The sequence below is a fragment of the Camelus ferus genome, chromosome 13, assembly GCF_009834535.1.
Source record: "Camelus ferus isolate YT-003-E chromosome 13, BCGSAC_Cfer_1.0, whole genome shotgun sequence".
NCBI lineage: Eukaryota > Metazoa > Chordata > Mammalia > Artiodactyla > Camelidae > Camelus > Camelus ferus.
The window spans coordinates 37,245,774-37,267,615 of record NC_045708.1 but is presented as its reverse complement, the minus strand read 5'-3'; the positions used below and the strand labels follow the sequence as shown (position 1 = coordinate 37,267,615).

Below are 21,842 nucleotides of genomic sequence, written 5' to 3'. Positions count from 1 at the left end.
TAAATAACAAAGAAAAAAACCACTGCTCTGAAGGAGGGCAATCTAGTGGAGCTGCTTAGTTTAAAAATGGTAAGTTCTTTAAACCAAATGGGGATATCTGAACATTTTTCAATTTGTCTCATCTGCTGCTCTAGTTCAGGTTTCATCATCTCCTGCCTGAATCTCTGCACTTCCCTTCCCAATTCTATTCTCCTATCTTGTGTTATTTGTTGTCACAGAATTAAAAAAACAAAACAAAACAAAAAAACTTTTATTGCCTGTTTCTCCCCATTTGAATGCAAGCTCCACAAAAGCAAGAATTTTTGTTTTGTTCTTGGCTGAACCCCCCCGTGTCTGGAGCTTATAAGGCCTAGAAAAATGTGAAGACTTAACAACTATCATCAATACATTTCCCTGATTCAAGTGCTTCTCCATTCGTTCACATTTGTTTCGTATTTACGTGCTATGAATTCTTGCCCCACGGTTAATAAGCTATGTTGTATCTTATTAATATGTCAGTTGCTTTTTATTTTCAAGTATGTCTGTTTCAATCATATTTTGCCCACCAAAGGCAGTTGAAAGCAGAAAAAGCTTTGGGACAAGGGACTTGAGGGTAGCAGCCTGACACGCGGTGGCTGCTCAATAAAAGTTGGCTAACGTCAACTATGGACCCCAGCCTGTGGGAGAGCTAAAAAGCTTCCCCATAGAAGAGTGAGCACATCTAAACTGGTCTTCTTAAGCACTTTCTTAGGCCTTGAGGGCGAATAGCACGAAGGTCCGGTAGACTACAAGGTGGAATCCGAACGGCTATTCCTGGCATTCAGCTCAGCCCCCCTGAGGGGTGGCTTCCATCCGGCGGCAGAAAAATACTTCCGGCGTTCTTTTTTATACGTGCTGAGTCACGGCCGAAGGCTCCCCCCGCTCCCCGGCGTGAGGGGCAGGATGCGCAAAATACGACATGAATAGGGAAAAAAACCTAGGGAATTAATTTTCTCCACTGACTTCTCGATTTTCTCATCAGGGGAATATTTTCCTCTAAGCCGCGGAGCACTATTCAGCCTCGAGGTGAAACCACTTTCCCGCTTACGTCATAAACACGGCGCAGCCGTCCTAGTTCCCTTCTCCCGTAGTCCTCCGCGCCACGCTCTCCGCCTCCTCCTCCTCGCCCCGCCCACCCCAGGTTTCGAAGAGCTCGCTGAATCCGGCCCGGTCTCTTTGGTTCCTTTTACTCCCTGCTTCCATTGGTTGATTACGTGCGCGTGACTGCCCTCTTGCCTTAAGATTGGCTAAAATCAGTTGCGTCATCGATGGCCGGGAGGGCGGGGGGGACAAGGGAAGTTGGCGTGAGGGAGACCGGATTGGGGGAGGGGTTCAGGCCTGTCCTCCCCAGCGGCTGCGGCAGCACCAGCGCCGGCCTCCGCCGCCTCAGGAACGCTGAGGAGGAGGAGCGGCTGGAGGAGTAGGAGGAGGAGGTGGGCCCTGGGGAAGCGGGATGCCCATCGCTCCGGCTTAGTGGTGAATGCTGAAGAGAGTCACGGTTGCTGCAGTCTCTGCCACCGGGAGGAAGTTGTGGTGTGAGGGCGGGCGGGAGCTCGCGGCGCTGTGGAGAATAGAAGCGCGGTGTTGGTGCGAAGACTCGGCGGCTGGCAGACCCTTTCCTACTTTGACCATGCCTGGAAGGAACAAGGCGAAGTCTACCTGCAGCTGCCCTGACCTGCAGCCCAATGGACAGGATTTGGGCGAGAGCGGCCGGGTTGCCCGTCTGGGAGCCGATGAATCTGAGGAGGAGGGACGGAGGGGACCTGTCAGTAATGCCGGAGACCCTGAGATCGTCAAGTCTCCCAGCGACCCCAAGCAGTACCGGTGAGGGACAAGGCTTGGACTGGGAACGGGAGCAGGGTGCGGGCCTCTCTTGCTGCTGTGGTCACTTGTCTCCTAATCTTAACGTAGGAGCAACAGGGGCACACTTCCACGCCGAAAGCTTCCTTGAGTGGAGGTGGCAAGGGCAATTAGGGTCTTCCATGTGGTGTTGAGGGGGAAATCTTGGAATCAGGATGTCAGAACGGAAAGAGTTGTTGTAGTAGTTTTGACATTCACTAAAGCAAGAAAGGAGGTTTCTCTGAGGAAGGTAGGCTGGATGGTCAGGGAGTCTTGGTAATATGTACGAGGAAAGATTGAGGGAGGTGGGGGGTTTAATTTTGGAGAGCATATTTAAGGGACATATTATCATAATCCACAAATATTTGAGGTGCCCATTGTTCAAAGAGGGGTAAAACTAATCGGTAGAAGTTACTAGAGGATCGTGTGGCTTAAGTAAAAGAACTTAGGCACCAGAGTTGGATGAAGTGACTTATTTCCATGGGTTGTTTCTCAATTGCTAGAATGATTGGGTGACCTCTTCCAAGAATATATTAGAGAGGACTTGAATCTCAGTTGAGTGAGTCATAGAAGACTTGTCAGGTTTTTTCTAATACTGAAATTCTCAACTTTTGTTTTTGGCAGAATCCTCAAAACATCTCTAGTAACTAGTGGTTCAGTTCCCACCTGAATATTTTCTTCACAGGTAGCTTAGTTCATAGAATGTCATGACTCTAATGTATTTTGAAGAGAGGTGATATTGTCCAACTTCATTTTACAGGTTAAGGGAATTGAGATTCCAGAGAGTTTGCTTCTTGCTGAGAATTGCAGAGCTGTTATGAAAACCCTGTCCATCTGATGCCAAATCCAGTGCACCATTTATTGATTTTTATCAAGTTCTTACTAATCTTGAATTGAAAGCTGAAGGATTCTAGGTTTCAATTTGTTATAAGCCCCTACATTGAGCAGGAAAGAACCTTGGAGATAATCTTTTTCACTCCCCAGCACTCCTAATAGACAGCTAACTGAAACTAAGGTCTAGAAAGAAGTGATTAAGACCGTAATTTCTTCTTTCACTCCAAGTCTAGAGTTAACAGTACACAACTCTTTGTACTACTCTTCCCAGGCTGCAGGGTTGAGAAATCTTTATGGATGAGCTAATTTTTTTCCTTTTCTCATCAAAGATGTGGTAATATTAATAATAATGTAAATGAACAAGTTGAAACCTTAATGAAAGGTATTTAGTTTTTGCCTTCCAGAATAATAGCTTCAGTTTTTTTTCTGCCTATATAAAGCTACATAATAATAGGTAATATTTATAGAATGTACACTATGTGTCAGATACTGTTCTAGCTGCTTTAGATGTATTGTTTCATTTAATGACCTAATTTTGGGCAAATTCTTCTGAAAAAAACTTTTTAAGTCTGTGTGCTAGGCACTGAGCTATCTCAAATCTTTTCTGAAACTTGGTTGAATATAACTTAAAAATTTTTTTATTGAGGTATTGTTGATTTACAATGTTGTGCGAATATAAACTTAAAAAAATGTTACTTTATTCTGGGTACTGAGCATGCAAAGATGATTAACACAGTCCCTGCCTTCAGGGAGCTTCCAATGTAGTACAGGAACACAGATGCATAAAAAAGGTATAATTAGAGCACTAAAGTTTTATAGAAACCGTAAGAGAAGTATGTGGTAGGTATATTGAGGAATAAAGTTAAGTAGTGCCAAATATACCTGAGGAGAAAGTTAGAAAAGACTTCAGTGAGGAGATAATGCTTAAAAGGTAATTCTTTGAGTAAGTTGCATTTCTTTTTGTGGTCTTTTGCCAAATGATCATCCTTCTTAATGTCTTAGTTTTCTTACTTTAAAGTGAAGGAGGTCGATTAAGAATAGCATTGTTTTCTGGTAACTTGCTCTCCTTCCAAAAGAGCAGGTTCACTTTTATCTGTTTTATATGTTAAAGTTCCAATTAGACTTTTAAAGAAAAGATTTTGTTACTTTAAAATAAAGGTGGAAAACCTTTACTGGATGATTTTTTAAAGACTAACCCAATCTAAAGTTAAATTCTCTGAATTTTGTAACCAGAAGCAGACATGAAGCATCTGCAGCCCAGAGAGCTGAATTACCCTTCCAGGACTTGCTCAGATGTTATTCTGTGAAGCCTTTCTAGGCAGAACTAATCTGTCCTTTCACTGTATTTCAGTAATACTTGGTACATGGTCCATTATAGTACATATCCCTTAGTATAATTATATGTCTTTTGAATATGTGAATAAGCACCAGAGGTGGACCTGATTAAAGGAATATTTTGATGAAAATAACACCTCAAAATATTTACCAGTCTCCATTCATTAAGTAATAGCGTGTGGAATTTTACTTCTGTACATATAATTTGTTTTAAGCTTTTTTTGAAGTGTTTATTATACCTCTAGGACATCTATTCTGCTTTTTTTCTGATCTGTATAAATGTTTGGGAAGTGTTGATTTCCTTCTGTTCTGGAAGGATTAGGGACTTTTTTTTCCCCGTAAAACAGGCATTGAGGTCTACTTAAGTGGTCCTCTAAGAAGTTGTAGGGGAAGTAGTGGGAAACATAAGGGAATCCTTTAGTGGTGAAGGTTTGAAATAGCTAGTGCAAAGAATGGGTGAAGTAAACTTGGGAAATACTGATAGAGAAGTTAAGTTCTTTTTGAGCATGAAAATGACACAGGTAAAGCAGTATTTTAAGAAGATTAATCTGAAGGTAGTAGCTTGCCACAGGACGTAGCAAGACTGTTTTAATAAGTAATTATAATTGTGAAAAAAAAATAAGAAAAAACCAAAACAACAACAACAACAAAAAAGAACAAAAGAAGGAAGTAATTATAATTGTGTATTGAATGGTGTGCACTTACGGTTCTAATCTTTCTCTAATTGATGTCTGTCTGTCTGTCTTTATTTCTTTCTTATTTTACTTACTTATTTTTTGCTTTACTCCTATTAACTCAGCGTAACAAATGTTTGCTTGGGTAAAGACTTGTGAATCCAGAGATCATATCTGTTTTGTTCACTCCCAGAACATAGTTTTCAAATAGTATTTGTAGAATGTATAAATGTATGAGTGCCCATATGCCAGGCATTTTCATGGAACTTTTGGGGATATTCTGCTAGAAATTTTTTAGATCAAATTTTTACCTTGGCAAGTTTTTAAAAATAATTACTTGATTTTCAGAGAAGACAACTTGAATAGGCAGGTTACAGAGAAAAAAATATAAATTATACAAATAGTAATATATGGTGATACTGTAGTATATTTAATTCATGTAGAAACTTGTGGTAGTTGACACATAGTAAGAATTCAAATGTTAAGTTATTCTTTTAATATGTTCGCAATTATTAAATGATACTTGCAGCAGTGTAACAAATAGCAAAAAATTGGCAACAACTTTATTGTCCATTGGTTGGCTAAAAATTATTATACCATTCTGCAATGAAAATAATATATAGCTTTAAGAATAGATAGATGGTTTTATATATTGATGTGGAAGGGTGTCCTTTTATTTACTATTGAATGAAAAAACCCAGTTGCAAACCAAAATAATATTGTATAATTCCATTTTTAAAAAGAGAAAAACCTCACAAAACAACACCTCCTATTACATGTCTACTTAAAAGATAATTTTCTATGTTTAGGTATATACAGAAATGATTAGAAATGATATTCACCAGGCTTATTTCTCTAGGGAAAAGGAGAAGAGAGTTGACTTGAGTTGTTTACTTTTTAGTAATTGAAAAAGATAAATCACTAAACAAAAGTATTCTGTGGTCCATGGAGGAAATTTAGATAACAGGAAAAATTTTAAATTCCCCGTAACCATTCTATCCAGCATTAATCACTGGTAATGTTTTTATAACCGTTATTTCTTTTTGCTATGCATTTATAAATTTATAATTTTTAAACTGTATAATACCATGTTTAGCAGTGTCGTGAACATTTTCTTAAGTGTTTTTCAGTATATTTTCTCTACTCAGAAGTCCATAATTTAATCATTTACCGTTTTATAAGATAATTTGGATTATCAGCTTTTCTTAACCGTAGAAGCTTGTTTATTCTCAATTGAATCCTTTGTGTGTAGACCCAATCTTAATGGGTTTGGTAGATATGGAGGGTAACCTCTGATGATCTAGTCTGTTTCTAGGATATTCATTAATTGGGGGAACTGGCAGACAAGAAGTTGGTTTGTTGTAGGACTTCCACTCTGACATAAGTCTCATATTCATTCTGGTTCTAAGAATGAAGTCAGTCATTAAGCCTAACCAACTCACAGGAAACTGAGTAGATTATAGTTCCTTTCTACTGTGTATGTATGTATGTGTGTTTGGCAGGGATGGTGGGCTCGGTTACATTGGCCCCGAATTAAACTGTTTTCTAAAGGTTAGAAGTAGATTGTAGTTTGGAAAGTTCACTTGGTCCTATGGAGAGATGTTTATAGAGATTTTTTATTTTTATTACCACTACCAACAATAGTCTTTGATCTCCTAATAACAGCTGGTATTTGTTGAGTGCTTACTAGGTACTAAGTACTATTCTAAGGAGTCTACGTAGATTATCTCATTTAATCTTTGCAGTAACCTTTTTAGATAGTGCTCTTATTACATGATAGCCTAAATCCTATTCTATGAAAATACATTACTGAGCAGGTAATGAGTACTAATTAGAGTGCAAATGGATTATTTTCTCTCATTTGGTTCCTTCTAAGCAAAGTTCTTAACCATTGGCAGATAAGATCTAAGTTGCTCCATTTTTTGGTTCTTAACTTTCTAGCTTCATCTTTTGTTGTGCTGTTTTGTTCTACTTTTCTTGGCACATGCTGTGCTCTTTGGTCATGTTTGCCTTGCATATTCAAGCATTACCTTCTCTGTGAACCCTTTGACTCTTTCCCTTTAATCTTTCCCTCCTACATGTGAGTTATTTTATTTACGCTCTTGTGTGCCCCTGTAGCAATTTTTTTTCAAGCTGTTTCATATTTTTGTAAGTACTGTTTGTCTTTCCCCTTTATTGTGCTGAAATTTTTGTAGAGAAGGACTTTGTTTCTTTGCATCGTTGCATGCCTTCTCTTCTGTTATTAATAAATCAACTGTCTGTGCTCCTAAGATCCATCTCTTCACTTGTGCACAGGCCACCATCCCCTCTTTATTGATCCCATCCACCAATTACTCCAACAATTGTTCCCCTTCCATCGTGCATCACCAATTTCTCCCTTTTACTGGATCATTCCCATGAGCATACAGATATGCTGTGATTGTTCCTATCTTCAGGGGAAAAACATTTCGTTACTCACATTCCCTTGGAACTGTGCCTTTCCAGCTACACAGATTTCTCTATTCCTTGATAGCAAAGCTTGTTAAAACAGTTGCTGTACTAAAATTTTGCTGTTTATCTACTCCCATTATTTCTTGAACTCATAGTGGACTCTTGTCACTATTGCATACCAAAATAGCTATTTTCAAGATCACCAATAACCCTTAAAATTAGTCAGTTCTCAAGTTCTTATCTTACTTGACCTTTCAGTATCTTGTGACACAGGTGATCATTCTTTACTTCTTGAAATGCTTTTTATTCAGTTGGCTTCCAGGTCAGTACTGTTCTTAGTTCTCTTTCTGCCTCATTTGCAAGATTCCTCCTTATCTCCTTGATCTCTAAATTTGGGAGTATATGGGCTCAGTCCTTGGACTTTTTTTTCTCTTCCCTGTCTACCTTTGCTCCAAATATTGTCTCATCCAGTCTTGTGGCTTTAAATAGCACTCTGACAATTTTACTTAGGTTCCCCACTTCATGCTCTTTCTTATTCTATTTTATTTTTCTTCATAGCACTTATTTACCTTTTGATATTCTATGTATTTACTTCTTCATTAGAGCAAAGACTTTGTTCACCACTGTATGTCCAGTGCCTAAAATAATGTCTTTCTTGTAGTCTTGCTTCCATCTCTGACTCTTCATCCTTTTCTCCTCTGGCCTGATTGTTATATAAGGATATGTTTTTCAGTCTTTTCTTTTTGTATCATTTTATTTCTTTTATTTTAGATCGATTTTTTTTTTCAAGAAATAAAACCATGTAGATATACTTGAAGCTCTTTGGATACTGCCCACTCCTATTGCATTCCCTGTCCTCTTTTTTCAGTGTTAACCATTATCTGAATTTGGTATATATACCATTCCTATGTATATTTTTATACTTCTTATTAAATATACATGTATCTGTAAGCAGTATACATTATTCCTTTCACATGTTTTAAGACAATGCTTTGGTGGACATTTTTATACATGACACCTTATGTACACATTTGAGAGTTTTTCTATATACGTATAAGTGAAATCACTAAATTTAAAAAAATTGAAGTTTAGTTGATTTACAATGTTGTGTTAGTTTCAGGTATACAGCAAAGTGACTCATATATATATATATATGTATTTCAGGTTCTTTTCCATTATAGGTTATTATAAAATATTGAATATGATTCCCATTGCTATACAGTAGCCCCTTGCTGGTTATCTATTTTATATGTTAATCCCAAACTCCTAATTTATCCCCTTCGGTAACCATAAATTTGTTTTCTATGTCTGTGAGTCTATTTCTGTTTTGTAAATAAGTTCATTTGTATCATTTTTTTTAAGATTTCACTTAGAAGGAATGTCATGTGGTATTTGTCTTTCTGTTTGACTTCACTTAGTGTTATAATCTATTAAGTCCATCCATGTTGCTGCAAATGGCATTATTTCATTCTTTTTATGGCTAAGTAATATTCCATTGTGTGTGTGTATCTATATCTACCTATATATACATACACCCCCCCCACCTTCTTTATCAATTCATCTGTTGATGAGCATTTAGATTCTTCCATGTCTTGGCTATTGTAAGTAGAGCTGCTATGAACATTGGGATGCATGTATCTTTTTGAGTTGAAGTTTTCTCCAGATATATGCACAGGAGTGGGATTGTTGGATCATGTAGTAACTATTTTTAGTTTTTTAAGGAACCTCAATACTGTCCTCCATAGTGGCTGCACCAATTTACATCCCCACCAACAGTATAGGAGGGTTCCTTTTTCTCCACACCCTCTCCAGTATTTATTATTTGTAGACTTTTTTGATGATGGCCATTCCGACCAGTGTGAGGTGATACCTCATTGTAATTTTTTTGTTTGTTTGTTTGTTTTGGGGAGAGGTAATTAGGTATTTATTAATTTATTTATTTATTTATTTATTTATTTATTTATTTATTTATTTTTAATGGAGGTACCTTGTACATCCTAGGCATGCACTCTAGCACTGAGCTATATCCTCCCCCTCCACATTGTAATTTTGATTTGCATTTCTCTAATAATTAATGATGTTAAGCATCTTTTCATGTACCTTTTGGCCATCTCTGTGTTCTTCAGAGAAATGGCTATTTAGATCTTCTGCCCATTTTTTTAATTGGGTTGTTTGGGGTTTTTTTTGTTTTTTTTTTTTCAGCTGTATAAGCTGTTATATATAACTTTGGAACTTAATCCCTTGTCAGTCTCCTCATTTACAAATATTTTCTCCCATTCTGAAGGTTGTCGTTCTATTTTGTTTATGGTTTCCTTTGCTGTGCAAAAGCTTTTAAGTTTAATTAGGCCCCATTTGTTTATTTTTGCTTTTATTTCCATTTCTCTAGAAGGCAAATTGAAACAAATATTGCTGTGATTTATGTTAGAGAGTGTTCTGCCTGTGTTTTCCTCTAGGAGTTTTAAAGTATCCTGTCTTCCATTTAGGTCTTTAATAAATTTTGAGTTTATTTTTGTATATGATGTTAGAGAATGTTCTAACTTCATTTTTTTACATGTAGCTGTCCAGTTTTCCCAGCACCACTTATTAAAGAGACTGTCTTTTCTCCATTGTATATTCTTGTCTCCTTTGTCATAGATTAATTGACCAAAAGTGCATGGATTTATTTCTGGACTTTCTATCCTGATCCTCTGATCTATGTGTCTGGTTTTTTTGTGTGTCAGTACCATACTGTTTTGATTACTTTAGCTTTGAAGTCAGGGAGCATGATTCCTCCAGCCTGTTCTTCTTTCTTAAGATTGTTTTGGCTAGTTGGGATCTTCTCTGTTTCCATATGAATTTAAATTTTTTTGTTCCAGTTCTGTGAAAAATGCCATTGGTAATTTGATAGGGATTGCACTGAATCTGTATATTGCCTTGGGTAGTATAGCCATTTTAACAATATTGATTCTTCCAGTCCAAGGACATGGTGTATCTTTCCATCTGTGTCCTCAATTTCTTTCCTCAGCATCTTATAGTTTTCAGAGCATAGGTGAAATGACTAATTTTTAAACTTACTATACCAAAAGTACTCTTCTGATTGGTTGTACTATTTTACACTTATACCAGAGTTCCTGCTTCTATACATTCCTCCCAATTCTTGATATTGTTAGATTTTTTTTAAAAAAAAATTGAGAATTTGATCTCTGGGAAATATTTCTCTCTTTAAATTTTTCAATTTATATTTTCCCTATTACTAATAAAATCAAGCATTATTTCATGTTTCCTGGCCATTTTGATTTCTTTTTATGAACCACCCATTTTTCTATTGGATATTTTTTTTCCTTTTTAAAATTGACTTCTGAGAATTCTTTACATATTTTAAGTAATAATCTTTTGCTGGTTATATGAGTTACATTGTCTAAATCTATATAGTTTATCATTACCTTTTGTTTATAGTCTTAAAATTTAATTAGATTTATATTTATTTATGGTTTTTGCTTATTTCTTCTAAAAGTTTTGTAGCTTTGCTTTTTATGCTTAGGTAAGGATCTAATTTTATTACTATTTTTTTTTAACAATATGGACAACCAGTTGTCCATGCATACCTTTTGAAAAGTCTATATCCTAGAGGTGACCAAATGTTTTCTGTAAAGAGCTAGATAATAAATATTTTAGGCTTTGTCAGTCAAGAGGCAAAATTAAGGACATTATGTAGGTACCTACGTGACAGGAAAGAAAACAAATTTCTGCAAATTTTTAATTAAGTTCAAAATATAACAATAGTACTTATTTGGTAATATAGTTCTACTAGTAAGAAGAGTGGAATTCTTTTTTGTTTTTGTTTTTGGGAGATAACGTTTTGCTTTGGGAGGGGTTCAAAGTTGATGCTCCCTTTCATTAAAGTTGATTGCAAATGTGTCATCTGTTAATACTGATTTACAATGAGATTTTATATATTCCATCTTTCAAAATGTGTTTTCACAGCTGAAAAGTACTGCCAGATACTGGTTAGTTCATAAGCATTGATTTTATTTGAGCATATTCATTGCTTGGAAGGCATTTATAGAATTCTGTTAGTTTCTTCTCCGATCTTTTTTGCCATTAAGGGTATCATTATATTGTGGATTAATTATGATTGAAAATTAGTTGGAAGCTCCTCAATTGCACAGTTAAAAGGACTTTGAAATGAGGAAATTTCCTTTGTGCTTTCACCGATGTCTGAAAAACACCACTGGAACTGTAGTTTGCTTGGAAAACATATCTGCTGCAAATCTGTGTGGGAATGGAGATGTGGCTTCTTATTTTAACTTTTGACAGCACAGGAAATGTATAAAGAAGCTTGCTATTGCTTGTAATTCAGGTAATACTAGTTGTTGTTGGGATGACTTTACTGTAAGGTATACAAGGCATACAAGCACTGTTTTGTAATTTTGGGTTGGATTCATTAAGAAACATTATGAAAACTACAGCAAAAGCTTATTTCCAAAGCAGTTTGGTGTTTGATAGTGGTTGAAGGCTGTTCTTCAGAAAAGTTTTAGTCTTTACCCTGAGCCATTCCCTCCTCCCCCTAACCCCTGGTAACTACCATTCTATTTTCTATCTATGAATTTGACTGCCTTACATTACCTCATGTATGTAGGACAAATACAATATTTGTCCTTTTGTATCTGGTTTATTTCAGTTAGCATAGTATCTTCAAAATTCATCCATGTTTTGGCATGTGTTAGAATTTTCTTCCTTTTTAAGACTGAATAACGTTCCCCATATGTATATACCACATTTTGTTTATCCATTCATCTGTTGATAGATATTTGGGTTGTTTCCACCTTTTAGCTGTTGTGAATAATGTTGCTATGAACATTGATTTACAAAACCTGTTTAAGTCCCTGCTTTAAACTCATTTGGGTCTATATCCAGACATGGATTTGTGCAATCATTTGAGTCCTCCCAGTATATTAACATTGCTGTGTAATAGTTCACCTCAGAGTTTAAGTGGCTGAAAGCACAGTGATTTTATTATATTCTGTGGGATGGCCAGGCAGTTTTTTTCTTGCTTTTACCTGGGCTCACTTGTGTGGCTGCATTTGTTTCATGGGTTGGTGGAGCTAGGGGGTCTAAGATGGCTTCAGTCACATGTCTCAGGCCTTGATGGGGACAGCTAGAAGGTGGGCCTTCTTTCTGCACATAATATAACCTCATTCATAGTCTGGCTTAAACTTTTGGATGTGGCAGCTGAGTCCCAAAACAGGGGAGGCAGAAACTGCAAGACATGTTGAGGCCTAGGCTCTAGGACTTCACACATCATTTTCACCACAAATTATAGGGCAAAGTTTTCAAAGCTAGCCCAGATTCAAGGGATGGGACTCCAACTCTTTCTGGGAAGATTGACCAGGTCACAGCGGGGGCCATTATTAAAATCATCAGTAACACCTAATAACCTAACAGCTGATCATAGACGAGGAAACGTGAGAAATGGGGAAGGGCCATTTGGGGAGCAAAAAAGTCTCCTGCTGGATCCTAAATGGTGTGACTTGGTATTATATTTTAAGAAGTAGAGAGGCATGTGGATTTTTTGAGCTTGTTTATTTGGAAGAACTATACTGCAGTAAGTCTTTTTTTTCACTTTTTGTATTTTGTCTCTTTTTAAATAGTTGTATGATCAGCTTTCAATTAATACAGCTTGGGTAAGAAGGCTTTAGCTGACTTAGGCAGGCCATATCAGCTTTACTGTGTGGGCTCTTTCAACTTCAGAGTTGCAGCTGGCCTAGAATTGTAGGCAAAGCTAGATGGGAATTTGATTTTTAATGCTTTGTTTGGCATAACAATATTAGTTCTTTTATGGACTTCTTAACCAGGTCTGCAGCTTTAAACTGCAAAGATGTCTAAAGTTCCAAATGTGCTATAGAGTAATTAATGACTAAAGCTCTAGCCTTAAATTGTTAATTCCAGGTCTAGACAGACAGTACATCTTTCTAGGTCAGAAGAGGGTACTTTGTAATTATGTACATTGTCACTATTCCTTCCCTCCCCCCCACCATGTGGTCTCAAGTATTTTTGGATTTAAATACATGATCTCTTAATCTGGTAGTTTTAGTGACTGAAAGTGGTTTCACAAAAGGTTGGTTTATTTTATTAAGGAACAAATAAAGATGAGTGGGTGGGTACTTTAATATAAAAAGAATAATACTATATTCTTGATTCTTGGACTTGGTTTGAAAAATCTACTTTGATCTTTATAGTTAGTACAGGAGCAGTGGGAGAATGAAACCAAATAAAGGAAGACAAGTTGAGTAAGCTAGAGGGAGAGAGGTTTTCTTATTCATCTTAGAAGAGCCCTACACCTCCAAAAATTTTTATAAATACATACACATATACATGTAAACAATTGAGACTACATGGTTGGGGGGTAGGTAATGATAGGTTATATAATTATAAAGTTAGGCCCCCAAGTATCCTTTTTTGACCTATAATGATTTAGCACTATCTATCTAGGTCTAGAAATAGCAATTTAAGGATAGAAGCTGATTTGCTAACTATTTTCTCTCTATATGTGAAAATGAGGTCTTAAAGGCTGTATAGTAAAGTATACTGTGTTATGGCTATATTTTTCTGTGAACATTTGCATGATTTCCACTTTTTTCCTATCAGAAATTTTGCTTCAGTGAACACTGTTGATACCTCATTGTGTGTGTGAATATTTCCATAAGATACCTAGAAATGAAATTACCGGGTTAGAACGTATGCAGAGTTTACATTTTTAAGAAAAAATAGATATGGCCATATTCTCCTACAAAAATACTGTACTAGTTGAGATTCATAAGCAACTGTGTGAGAATACTCTGTCCCCTTGTAGTGTTCAATAGAAGTAATTTTAATTAATTAATTAATTTTGCTAATTTGCTGGATGAAAAATATTTTGTTTTAATTTATCTTTGATTTCTAGTGAGGTTCAGCATCATTTCATTTATTGACCATCTTATTTCTTCTTGAAATATTGTCTATATTTCTAAACCTGTTATTTTTCATTTTTTTTTTGATCTTACTGATTTGAAGGAACTCTTATATATTGTTAATCTTTTCGCTCAGTATGTAGTTTGCTCTTTGATTCTGTTTATGATGTTTGTTTCAGAAAAGTTTTAAATTAGACTATAGTGAAATCTTTCTTTTTTTTCCTTTATGGCTTCTAGATTTTGTGTCTTGTTTAGCACAAATCTTCATTCCAATATTATAACAATATTTTCTCAAATAATTTTAAAACATTTTTTTCTTTTAGCTCTGTAATCTGTGTGGAATTTATATGTGTTGAGTGTAAGAGAGAGGTGGCTATTTTGTCTCCCTAAATAAATTGCCTATTTCAGCATCATTTATTGAATCACAATAAACAGTGTTGCAACAATATTATAATCATTGCTCTGTTTCTAGAACCTGTTTTCTTTAATTGATCTGTAGATGTTCCTGTGTCAGCATACTCTTTAATTTTGACTGCTTTAAAATACTATATTTTTATAATTGGTAAGGGAGTTTTCCCTTTTCAAAATGTTCTTGGCATTTTTGTGTTTTTTTTTGTCCACATGAATTTTAGAATCAGTATGCCAAGTTACACACACAGAAACTTATTGGGTGTTTTAAATTGGTGTTGCCTTGAATTTATAGATTAATTTTAGGGAAAAATTGATGTCTTTGCAATATTGGATGTTCCCTGACAACAGCATGGTATGACTAGTCAAGTCTGTTATTTTCTCTTGTATAGTTTTTTAGTTTTCCTTGTGTTAGATGTGTTGAGTAGTAGTGAAAAGAATGGCTTCTGGTGCCATGCTACTTGCTAAGCTTAGGCAAATAAAACTCCTTTTTTTGTGCATTAGTTTCCTTATCCATAAAATGGGAATAATAACTCAGTAGGGTTATTATGAAGATTAAATGCATTAAGATGTATGTTAATACCTTTAATATACGTACTGTTGTTATTAGGTATAAATTGAGGTATTTTATGGTTTCTGTTGCTTTTGTGAATAGGACCTTGTATTTAAATCTCATTTTAATTGGTTACCTTTTAATTGGTTATCTTTGGTATATAGGAAATTCATAATTTTGTTCATGGTTCTTGATTTTGGATGCTTTGCTGAACTATTTAAAACTATACTAATCGTTTTTTTTTCTTTTTTTACATTTTCTTGCATTCTCTAGGTAATCATATATTTTGCAGTGAATTATTTTAGCTTTCTATATCTTTGCCTTGTAATTCTTTTTATTTGTATTGTGGATCTGTTTTCATTGACTAGGATTTCTAATATAGTTTTGAATAGAAGTGATGATAAAGAGCATTTTGTCCATGACTGTCTTTAGATGGATTTGATGTTGATTTATGGAAGTTAACTCTCTGTAAAGCTAAGGGCTTTTTGTGTGTGTGTATGTTCTTAGTTTGTTAAGGAGTGGGTTTTGGATTTTTACTATACAAATAATAAATGATTATATTTTTAATATAAAAGATTAGAAAAGATATAGAAATTATAGAGCAAAGCAAGAAAGTTCTTGTATCTTGCTCTGCTTTTATTCCTCTCTCAGTTGTTATGTTTGTGTTACATTTGGTTTGTATTCTTATAGTTTTTTTGCTGTACCTTTATATACATTTAATGTGTATATGTGTACACATAATTCTACTTATTTTTATAAAACTGCCTGAGAATCTTGTTTCATTTAGCAGATATTAAGTACCTATCATGTATCAGGCCCCCTATAGGCATTAACATTTTTTTGTTCATTCAACAAGTACTTCTTCAGTGTTTGAAAGTGCCAAGCATTGTCTTAGGTGCTGGGGATACAGCTATGCCTTCAGAGCTAACATTCTAAAGGTACAGGCAGAAAATTCAGAAAACAAAAACAAGTGATGTTAAATGGTGTGAAAAAAAATTAACAGGATAAAAGGAGGGTAGGAACTGACTGGAGTGCTATGTTAAATAGTGTGGTCAGGGAAGGCATCTTTGAAAAGGGGACACTTTAGCAAAGACTTAGAAGAGATGGAACAGATTTCAAGAAAGAACAATAAAGTCAGAAACTAAATCAGCAAAGAGAATGATGGAAGAGTGGTAGGAAAGAAGATTGGAGAAGTAGTGGGGATAAGATTATGTGGAGCCTTCTAGGCCCTGATAAGGATTTGGAATTTTATTCCAAGCATTATGGGAAGCCATTGATGGTTTTTGAAAAGGGAAATGACCTTGCATTAGTTTGTCAGGGCTGCCATAACAGACTATCACAGACTGAATGGCTTAAGCAACAGAAATTTATTTTCTTTTAATTCTGGAGGTTAGAAGTCCAAGATCAAGTTGTTAGTAGGTTTGATTTTTTTACCTGAGGCCTCTCTGACTTGCAGGCGGTCACCTTCTTTGCTTTGTCCGCACCTGGTTTTTAATCTGTGTTCAAATTTCAGGACTTCAGTCAGATTAGATTAGGGCTCACCACAATGACCTCATTTTAACATAATCACCTCTTTAAAGGCCTTACTTCTAAATACAGTCATATTCTGAAGTTAGAATTTTAACATGACTTTTGGAGTTATGAAATTTAGCCCATAATACACCTGATCTGCTTTCTGCAGGCTGCTAAGGACAGACTTGAGGTGTGTGTGTGGGGTGGGAGTCGGGAGTAAACTGGGGTATTGAAGTTAGAATGGACAGGGAGACTGGTTATGAGACTAGAAATAGTGACAGCATAGACTAAGGAAATAGCTATGGTGTCGATAAGAAGTTACATATTTGTGATTTATTTTGCAGGTAGGATGCATATGATCATTTTGAAAGTAGAATGCCTTTATTTTTTTTTTCTCCTTGTGTTCTCTATTTTTGAAAATTTTAAGCTATTAAAAAAAAAAAGCGCTTTACAAAATCTAAGTGGTCTCCTTCCCACCTGCCCCCTCTTCCTTTTAAAGCTGCCTTAATGTCTACTACTCTGATGTTCTGTGTCTCTAAGATTCATCCTAGAATTCATTTCTAGACAGATTGTTCACATTCTTAGAAAACAGTTTTTCAATTTTAACATGTCCTACTGCTGTTTGATTATTTGGCACAGGCAAGCATGGCCTGATTGGCCAAGTTATTACTGCTGAAGTTCTTTAATTATCATTTAAGAAACTTATAAGGCCATAATATTTGATATATGTAAAGAAAATGTGTAACTTTTATTTAAGTGGTGGATCATAAATCCCAAAATGAATAACCTATTACTCAACTTAAAAACTAGCATCTATTTCAGTATTCTTCTCCACATGCTCCCTCAGTATCCTCCCATGCTGTCCTCCTACAACAGCGATTTTGAATTTTGTGTTTATCCTTCTTTTGATTTAAAAAAGTTTTTATCATATTTATGTACGTACAAACAATATGCTGTTTACTTTTGCTTGTTTTTTGACTTTATATAAATGGTGTTCATATGGTATGTAGTCCTTTGTGACTTACTACTTTCACTCATTATTATGTTTTTAAGATTATAATTGTTGTAGTTTGTTTTTGGATTATATATTTCCCTGTTTTATAGTAATTCCATTATGTGAAAATTCCATTGTGTGAACATACCATGGTTTTTCCATTTTGCTGTCAGTAGATATTTGGGTTGTTTCCAGTTCAATTAATAATTGAGCTTCTTTTCTTGATGCTCTACCTACTGTTCATTTACTGACCTGGAGCATAGGCTTTTTTGACTTACTTGGGAAGAACTAATCCCTTATGTGTGTTTAGGCCTATGGCCCTCTTTTCTGTTTTCTTCATCAATCTGATTAATTGAACTTTGATCTGCTAACAGCATCCTTTTCTATTTTCTGTTGAGATTGTATTCTCAAACAAAACTAAAACAAAAAGCAACCATTACATCTTTTCTTCTGTTTTCTTTTTAAATGTGATTTTTTACATGGAAAGGAGATAAATCCATGTGTTCATTAGTCTTCCATCTTGACCCAGAGGCTCCTTTTTTCTTGTCTTTCTTTGCACGTTATTTTCCCCAGTTTCTGCTAGTAACTTTTTTTTTTGTTTCATTTTCATTTTCAGTGCTCGAGTTAAGTGTACCTTGTCTAAAGAGTTCTTCCCTGATTGCTTCCTTCTTTCTAACATTCTGTGTTTACCTCTATCATTCTGTATTGTACTAGACAATAAGTGCCTAAGGGTGAGAAGTGTGGTTTTATTCTTTTTACCTTAATGTAAGGTGGTATCTGTTAAACTAAGGCTGCTTGGTAAATGCTTATTGACTAACATATCAAAGAATGAGTATAAATGTAGTAGGTCCCCAGTCATCAAACTGGCACAACAGTTTTACTGAATAGGATAATCATCTTCCTAAAGGATTATCATTCTGTGGGACTTAGTTTTCTTAGAACAAACTTAGAGTTAACTTAAAACCGTTTTCTTAGTCCATAAAAGCAGCTTTGGAGACTGTTGTAAAACATCAAATACATTGTTCCAATGAGAATCAACACGGTTTAAATATAATGAGATTTTGTTTAATATTTAAGCTGATATGACTGCCCTGTATATTGAATGATGTGTTTCTTGTAGGTTAAGTCTTCTTGTGTGGCAAAATGTTTATTAAGTACTTATAAACTGAAAAAATAGTAAAAGAGGCTGATGGTGGGTTTGTTGACTGTGTTTAACTTCTGAAATTTAGTTTTTGCATAGGTGAATATATTTTCATAGTTTGAAATTAAAAATACAAATGTTATATATTTGCCTGTATATAGAAAATACAAATAATGAAGTGTCTCTCTCATCTTTTCCTTCTAAGTACTTAGAAACTGATAAGCTTTTGATGTTCTCCTCCCCAGAAGCAACTGTTTTTTATTAGTTTAAAAATAGTATTGGGTTTTGTGTGTGTGTGTGTGTGTACTCGGATTTTTTTTTTTTTTAATTTTGCTAAGCTGATCATGTTGGTGTAGTGTAATGAGTAGCTGACTCAAATGTGTTGTAATTTTTTTTTTTTTTAGATACATCAAATTACAAAATGGCTTGCAAGCACTTTTGATTTCAGACCTAAGTAATATGGAAGGTAAAATGGGTGATGCAACAGATGATGAAGAGAAAGAAGAGGAAGAAGAAGAAGAAGATGATGACGATGATGATGACGACGATGACGACGATGATGAAGACTCTGGAGCAGAAATAGAAGATGATGATGAAGAGGGTTTTGATGATGAAGATGAGTTTGACGATGATGATGATGAACATGATGATGATGATCTTGATACCGAGGATAATGAACTGGAAGAATTAGAAGAGAGAGCAGAAGTTAGAAAGAAAACCACTGAAAAACAGGTGTGAATCATGTCTGTTATCTTTTTCTAGTTGGGGAATTCTTTGGGATAAGTTTTAAACTTATGTTTTATCTCATAATTAAAGTATATATCTGTCTTTTGACCTTCAGTAAAGGTCTTTTTATTCTGTATAAAGATTATATTTTTAAGAACATTTTGCTCTGATTATAAAAATGACAAATACTCATTTCAGAAGCTAATGGAAAATAAAGAAAAACAAAAATATAAAAGCTGCCCATAACCATAACTCTTAGAGATGATCGCTGGTAGTATTTGAATTTATGTGTATTTGTACACATTATATGTTTAAAAAACAAATTCCTAGGGGTGAGGATCTGCATAATTCTTAGCTTGGGATAGAGGAATAAGATAGTGTATTGTCTTTGGAGAGACTGGAAAAAGCAAAAGAAAAGGCTAGTGAAGAGTCTTTACCTGGGACTGGGGTTCTAAGAGCCCTCATGGGTAGTTTCTATCTAGATAATTGATTGTGGTGTATCTCTTTTTATGGCAAAGCACCAAAGGTCTGGACAAATAACAAGTAAATTGAAAAAACTGGAGTAGAAATGGGGAGTTGAGCTTAGTGTAATATATAATAACAGTGAATAGATAAATAGAGCTTGATAGAATTTTCCTCTCTGGATTTTTTTTTTTTTTTTTTTTTGAAGAATTCCTTCTATTTTGCAGTAGGAAGTACCTATATTGGAGGATAATATTCTGGAGCCATTAAAGTTCAGATATCAGATTATTAACACTAAAATCTAAATGTCAAATGTGTTATACTATAAAGTCCACCTTCAAAGTGTGAAGATGTGAGATATAAGTAGTAGATACGTCTTTTTTTTTTTTTCATTGAAGTATAGTCAGTTTACAATGTGTCAATTTCTGGTATTTTTTTTAAATTGAAGTGTAGTCAGTTTATAATATTCTATCAATTTATGGTGATATGTCTTAAATAAATCCTCTGATAGGTGCTCTTCCTGGAAAAAATTAATTTTTTTCATTTTCAGTATTTTATTTAATGTTTTATTGCATTAACAATTCTTAAAAGAAAAAATAGTTATGTATAACTGAGTAGCAGATCTTTTAAAGCCTTGAAAAAATTATTTTTTTAAAGAAGATTGTGCCAGTTCTTTCATAGAGTTGTTTTGAGGGATTGAGTCATGTTTTAAAGAAGCTGTTTGCCCCTTGCTAATCAGATTATGATTGATGCTTGTTTTGGGGGAGCATAATGGGCCAAGTGGTTTTAGCTTGGAAAGCTTTAGGGATGAAAACCAAAACACTGAAAAAAAAAATGTATATACTACTTGATAGTCTATACTAGAGTCTTTATAAATAAGTCAGGAATCAATAAATTCACTTTTAATTTAAAGTAGACCTCATAATTCCAAATAAAGCAATGATAGATGGGAAGAAATGATAAAAATCAAGAATGGAAAGAATATTAACAGTCAGGAAACCTGAGTTCTAACTCTGGTTCTGTCCCTACCTTTCTGGAGGATTTTAGGCCTTATCGTTTTCCCATTTTTTCTCTCATTTCTAAAACAGAATTGGATTACATAAATTTTGGAGTCCATTTTAGCTCCAAGACTTATTGGGTTATAACTTTAAAACTGAATATTCTTTGTAATTTTCTTTCTATATTTTAGTCTTTCTGTTAGTAGCTTTTCTTGTGTTGTGGGCTTCTTTATATCTTCTATCAACTGATAAGCAAAACTCTAGGATTAAATTAAAAATTGTTTTGACAGCCAATTGTCAAGATATGTTAAAATATCTTAGATTTATACAGCAATTGTGAACCCCTTTGACAAATGGAGATGCACATCTAGTATTTGGGTAGCCTACCTTTTTTAAAATCTATTTTTGTATATAGTGGCTAACATTTGTAAATCTCAGACTCCCAAATTTATCCCCTCCCACCCTTGTTTCTTCCTTTCTTTCCCTGGTAACCAAAAAAAAAAAAAAAAGGACACTATGAACTCATCTACAAAACAGAAACAGACTCACAGACTGGGTACCCCTTTTTATTTTGCTTAAGTGCATCAAACTGTAAATGTTTACTTCTCCTAGAAGCAACAGGGTCAGATACTAGTAATCATTTTTAAAAATGGCTTCAATGCTACCTTTCTTTTCTGAGAACTTAATTTATTTCCCCATAAGATATTGATAGCTAATGTTCTGGGTATTAGAAAGGAACAAAGGAACCCTATATAGTTTGAAGAGAAGATCAAATTGTTTTGATTCAGATACAATAGGTACACTAGTGAAAGGAAAGACCTCATGATTATAATGATGGAAAATGATTTAGCTTCATTGAGTGAATAAGTGTCTGAAAAGGAAAATAAAGTAGGTTGTCTAGATAAGAGGTGACTTAAGAGTAGTATAGGGTTTTGCAGTGGTTTTATGGTTTTTTATTTGAAAAATGTGAATTGTGTTTAACATAAACA

The 21,842-nt window shown here is 34.8% G+C and overlaps 1 protein-coding gene and 1 long non-coding RNA gene across 4 annotated transcripts in view; one reads left to right on the top strand and one right to left on the bottom strand.

The window, feature by feature from the left end:
* Positions 1–1,327: 1,327 nt before the first annotated feature.
* Positions 1,328–21,842, top strand: part of NRDC (nardilysin convertase) — a 71,524-nt gene continuing 51,009 nt past the window's right edge. The window contains exons 1-2 of one of the 2 annotated variants that reach the window (XM_006180248.3): positions 1,328–1,842; positions 19,072–19,399. In XM_006180248.3, coding sequence (XP_006180310.1) covers positions 1,499–1,842; positions 19,072–19,399 — 672 coding nt within the window. In that variant the 5' untranslated portion in view covers positions 1,328–1,498. The remainder of the gene's footprint in view (positions 1,843–19,071; positions 19,400–21,842) is intronic. The other variant, XM_006180249.3, reaches the window with a different exon arrangement.
* LOC116667999 overlaps positions 19,209–21,842 on the bottom strand; it is a 40,533-nt gene continuing 37,899 nt past the window's right edge. For both annotated transcript variants that reach the window (XR_004325017.1, XR_004325018.1), the window contains one exon: positions 19,209–19,345. This is a non-coding gene — a long non-coding RNA (uncharacterized LOC116667999). The remainder of the gene's footprint in view (positions 19,346–21,842) is intronic.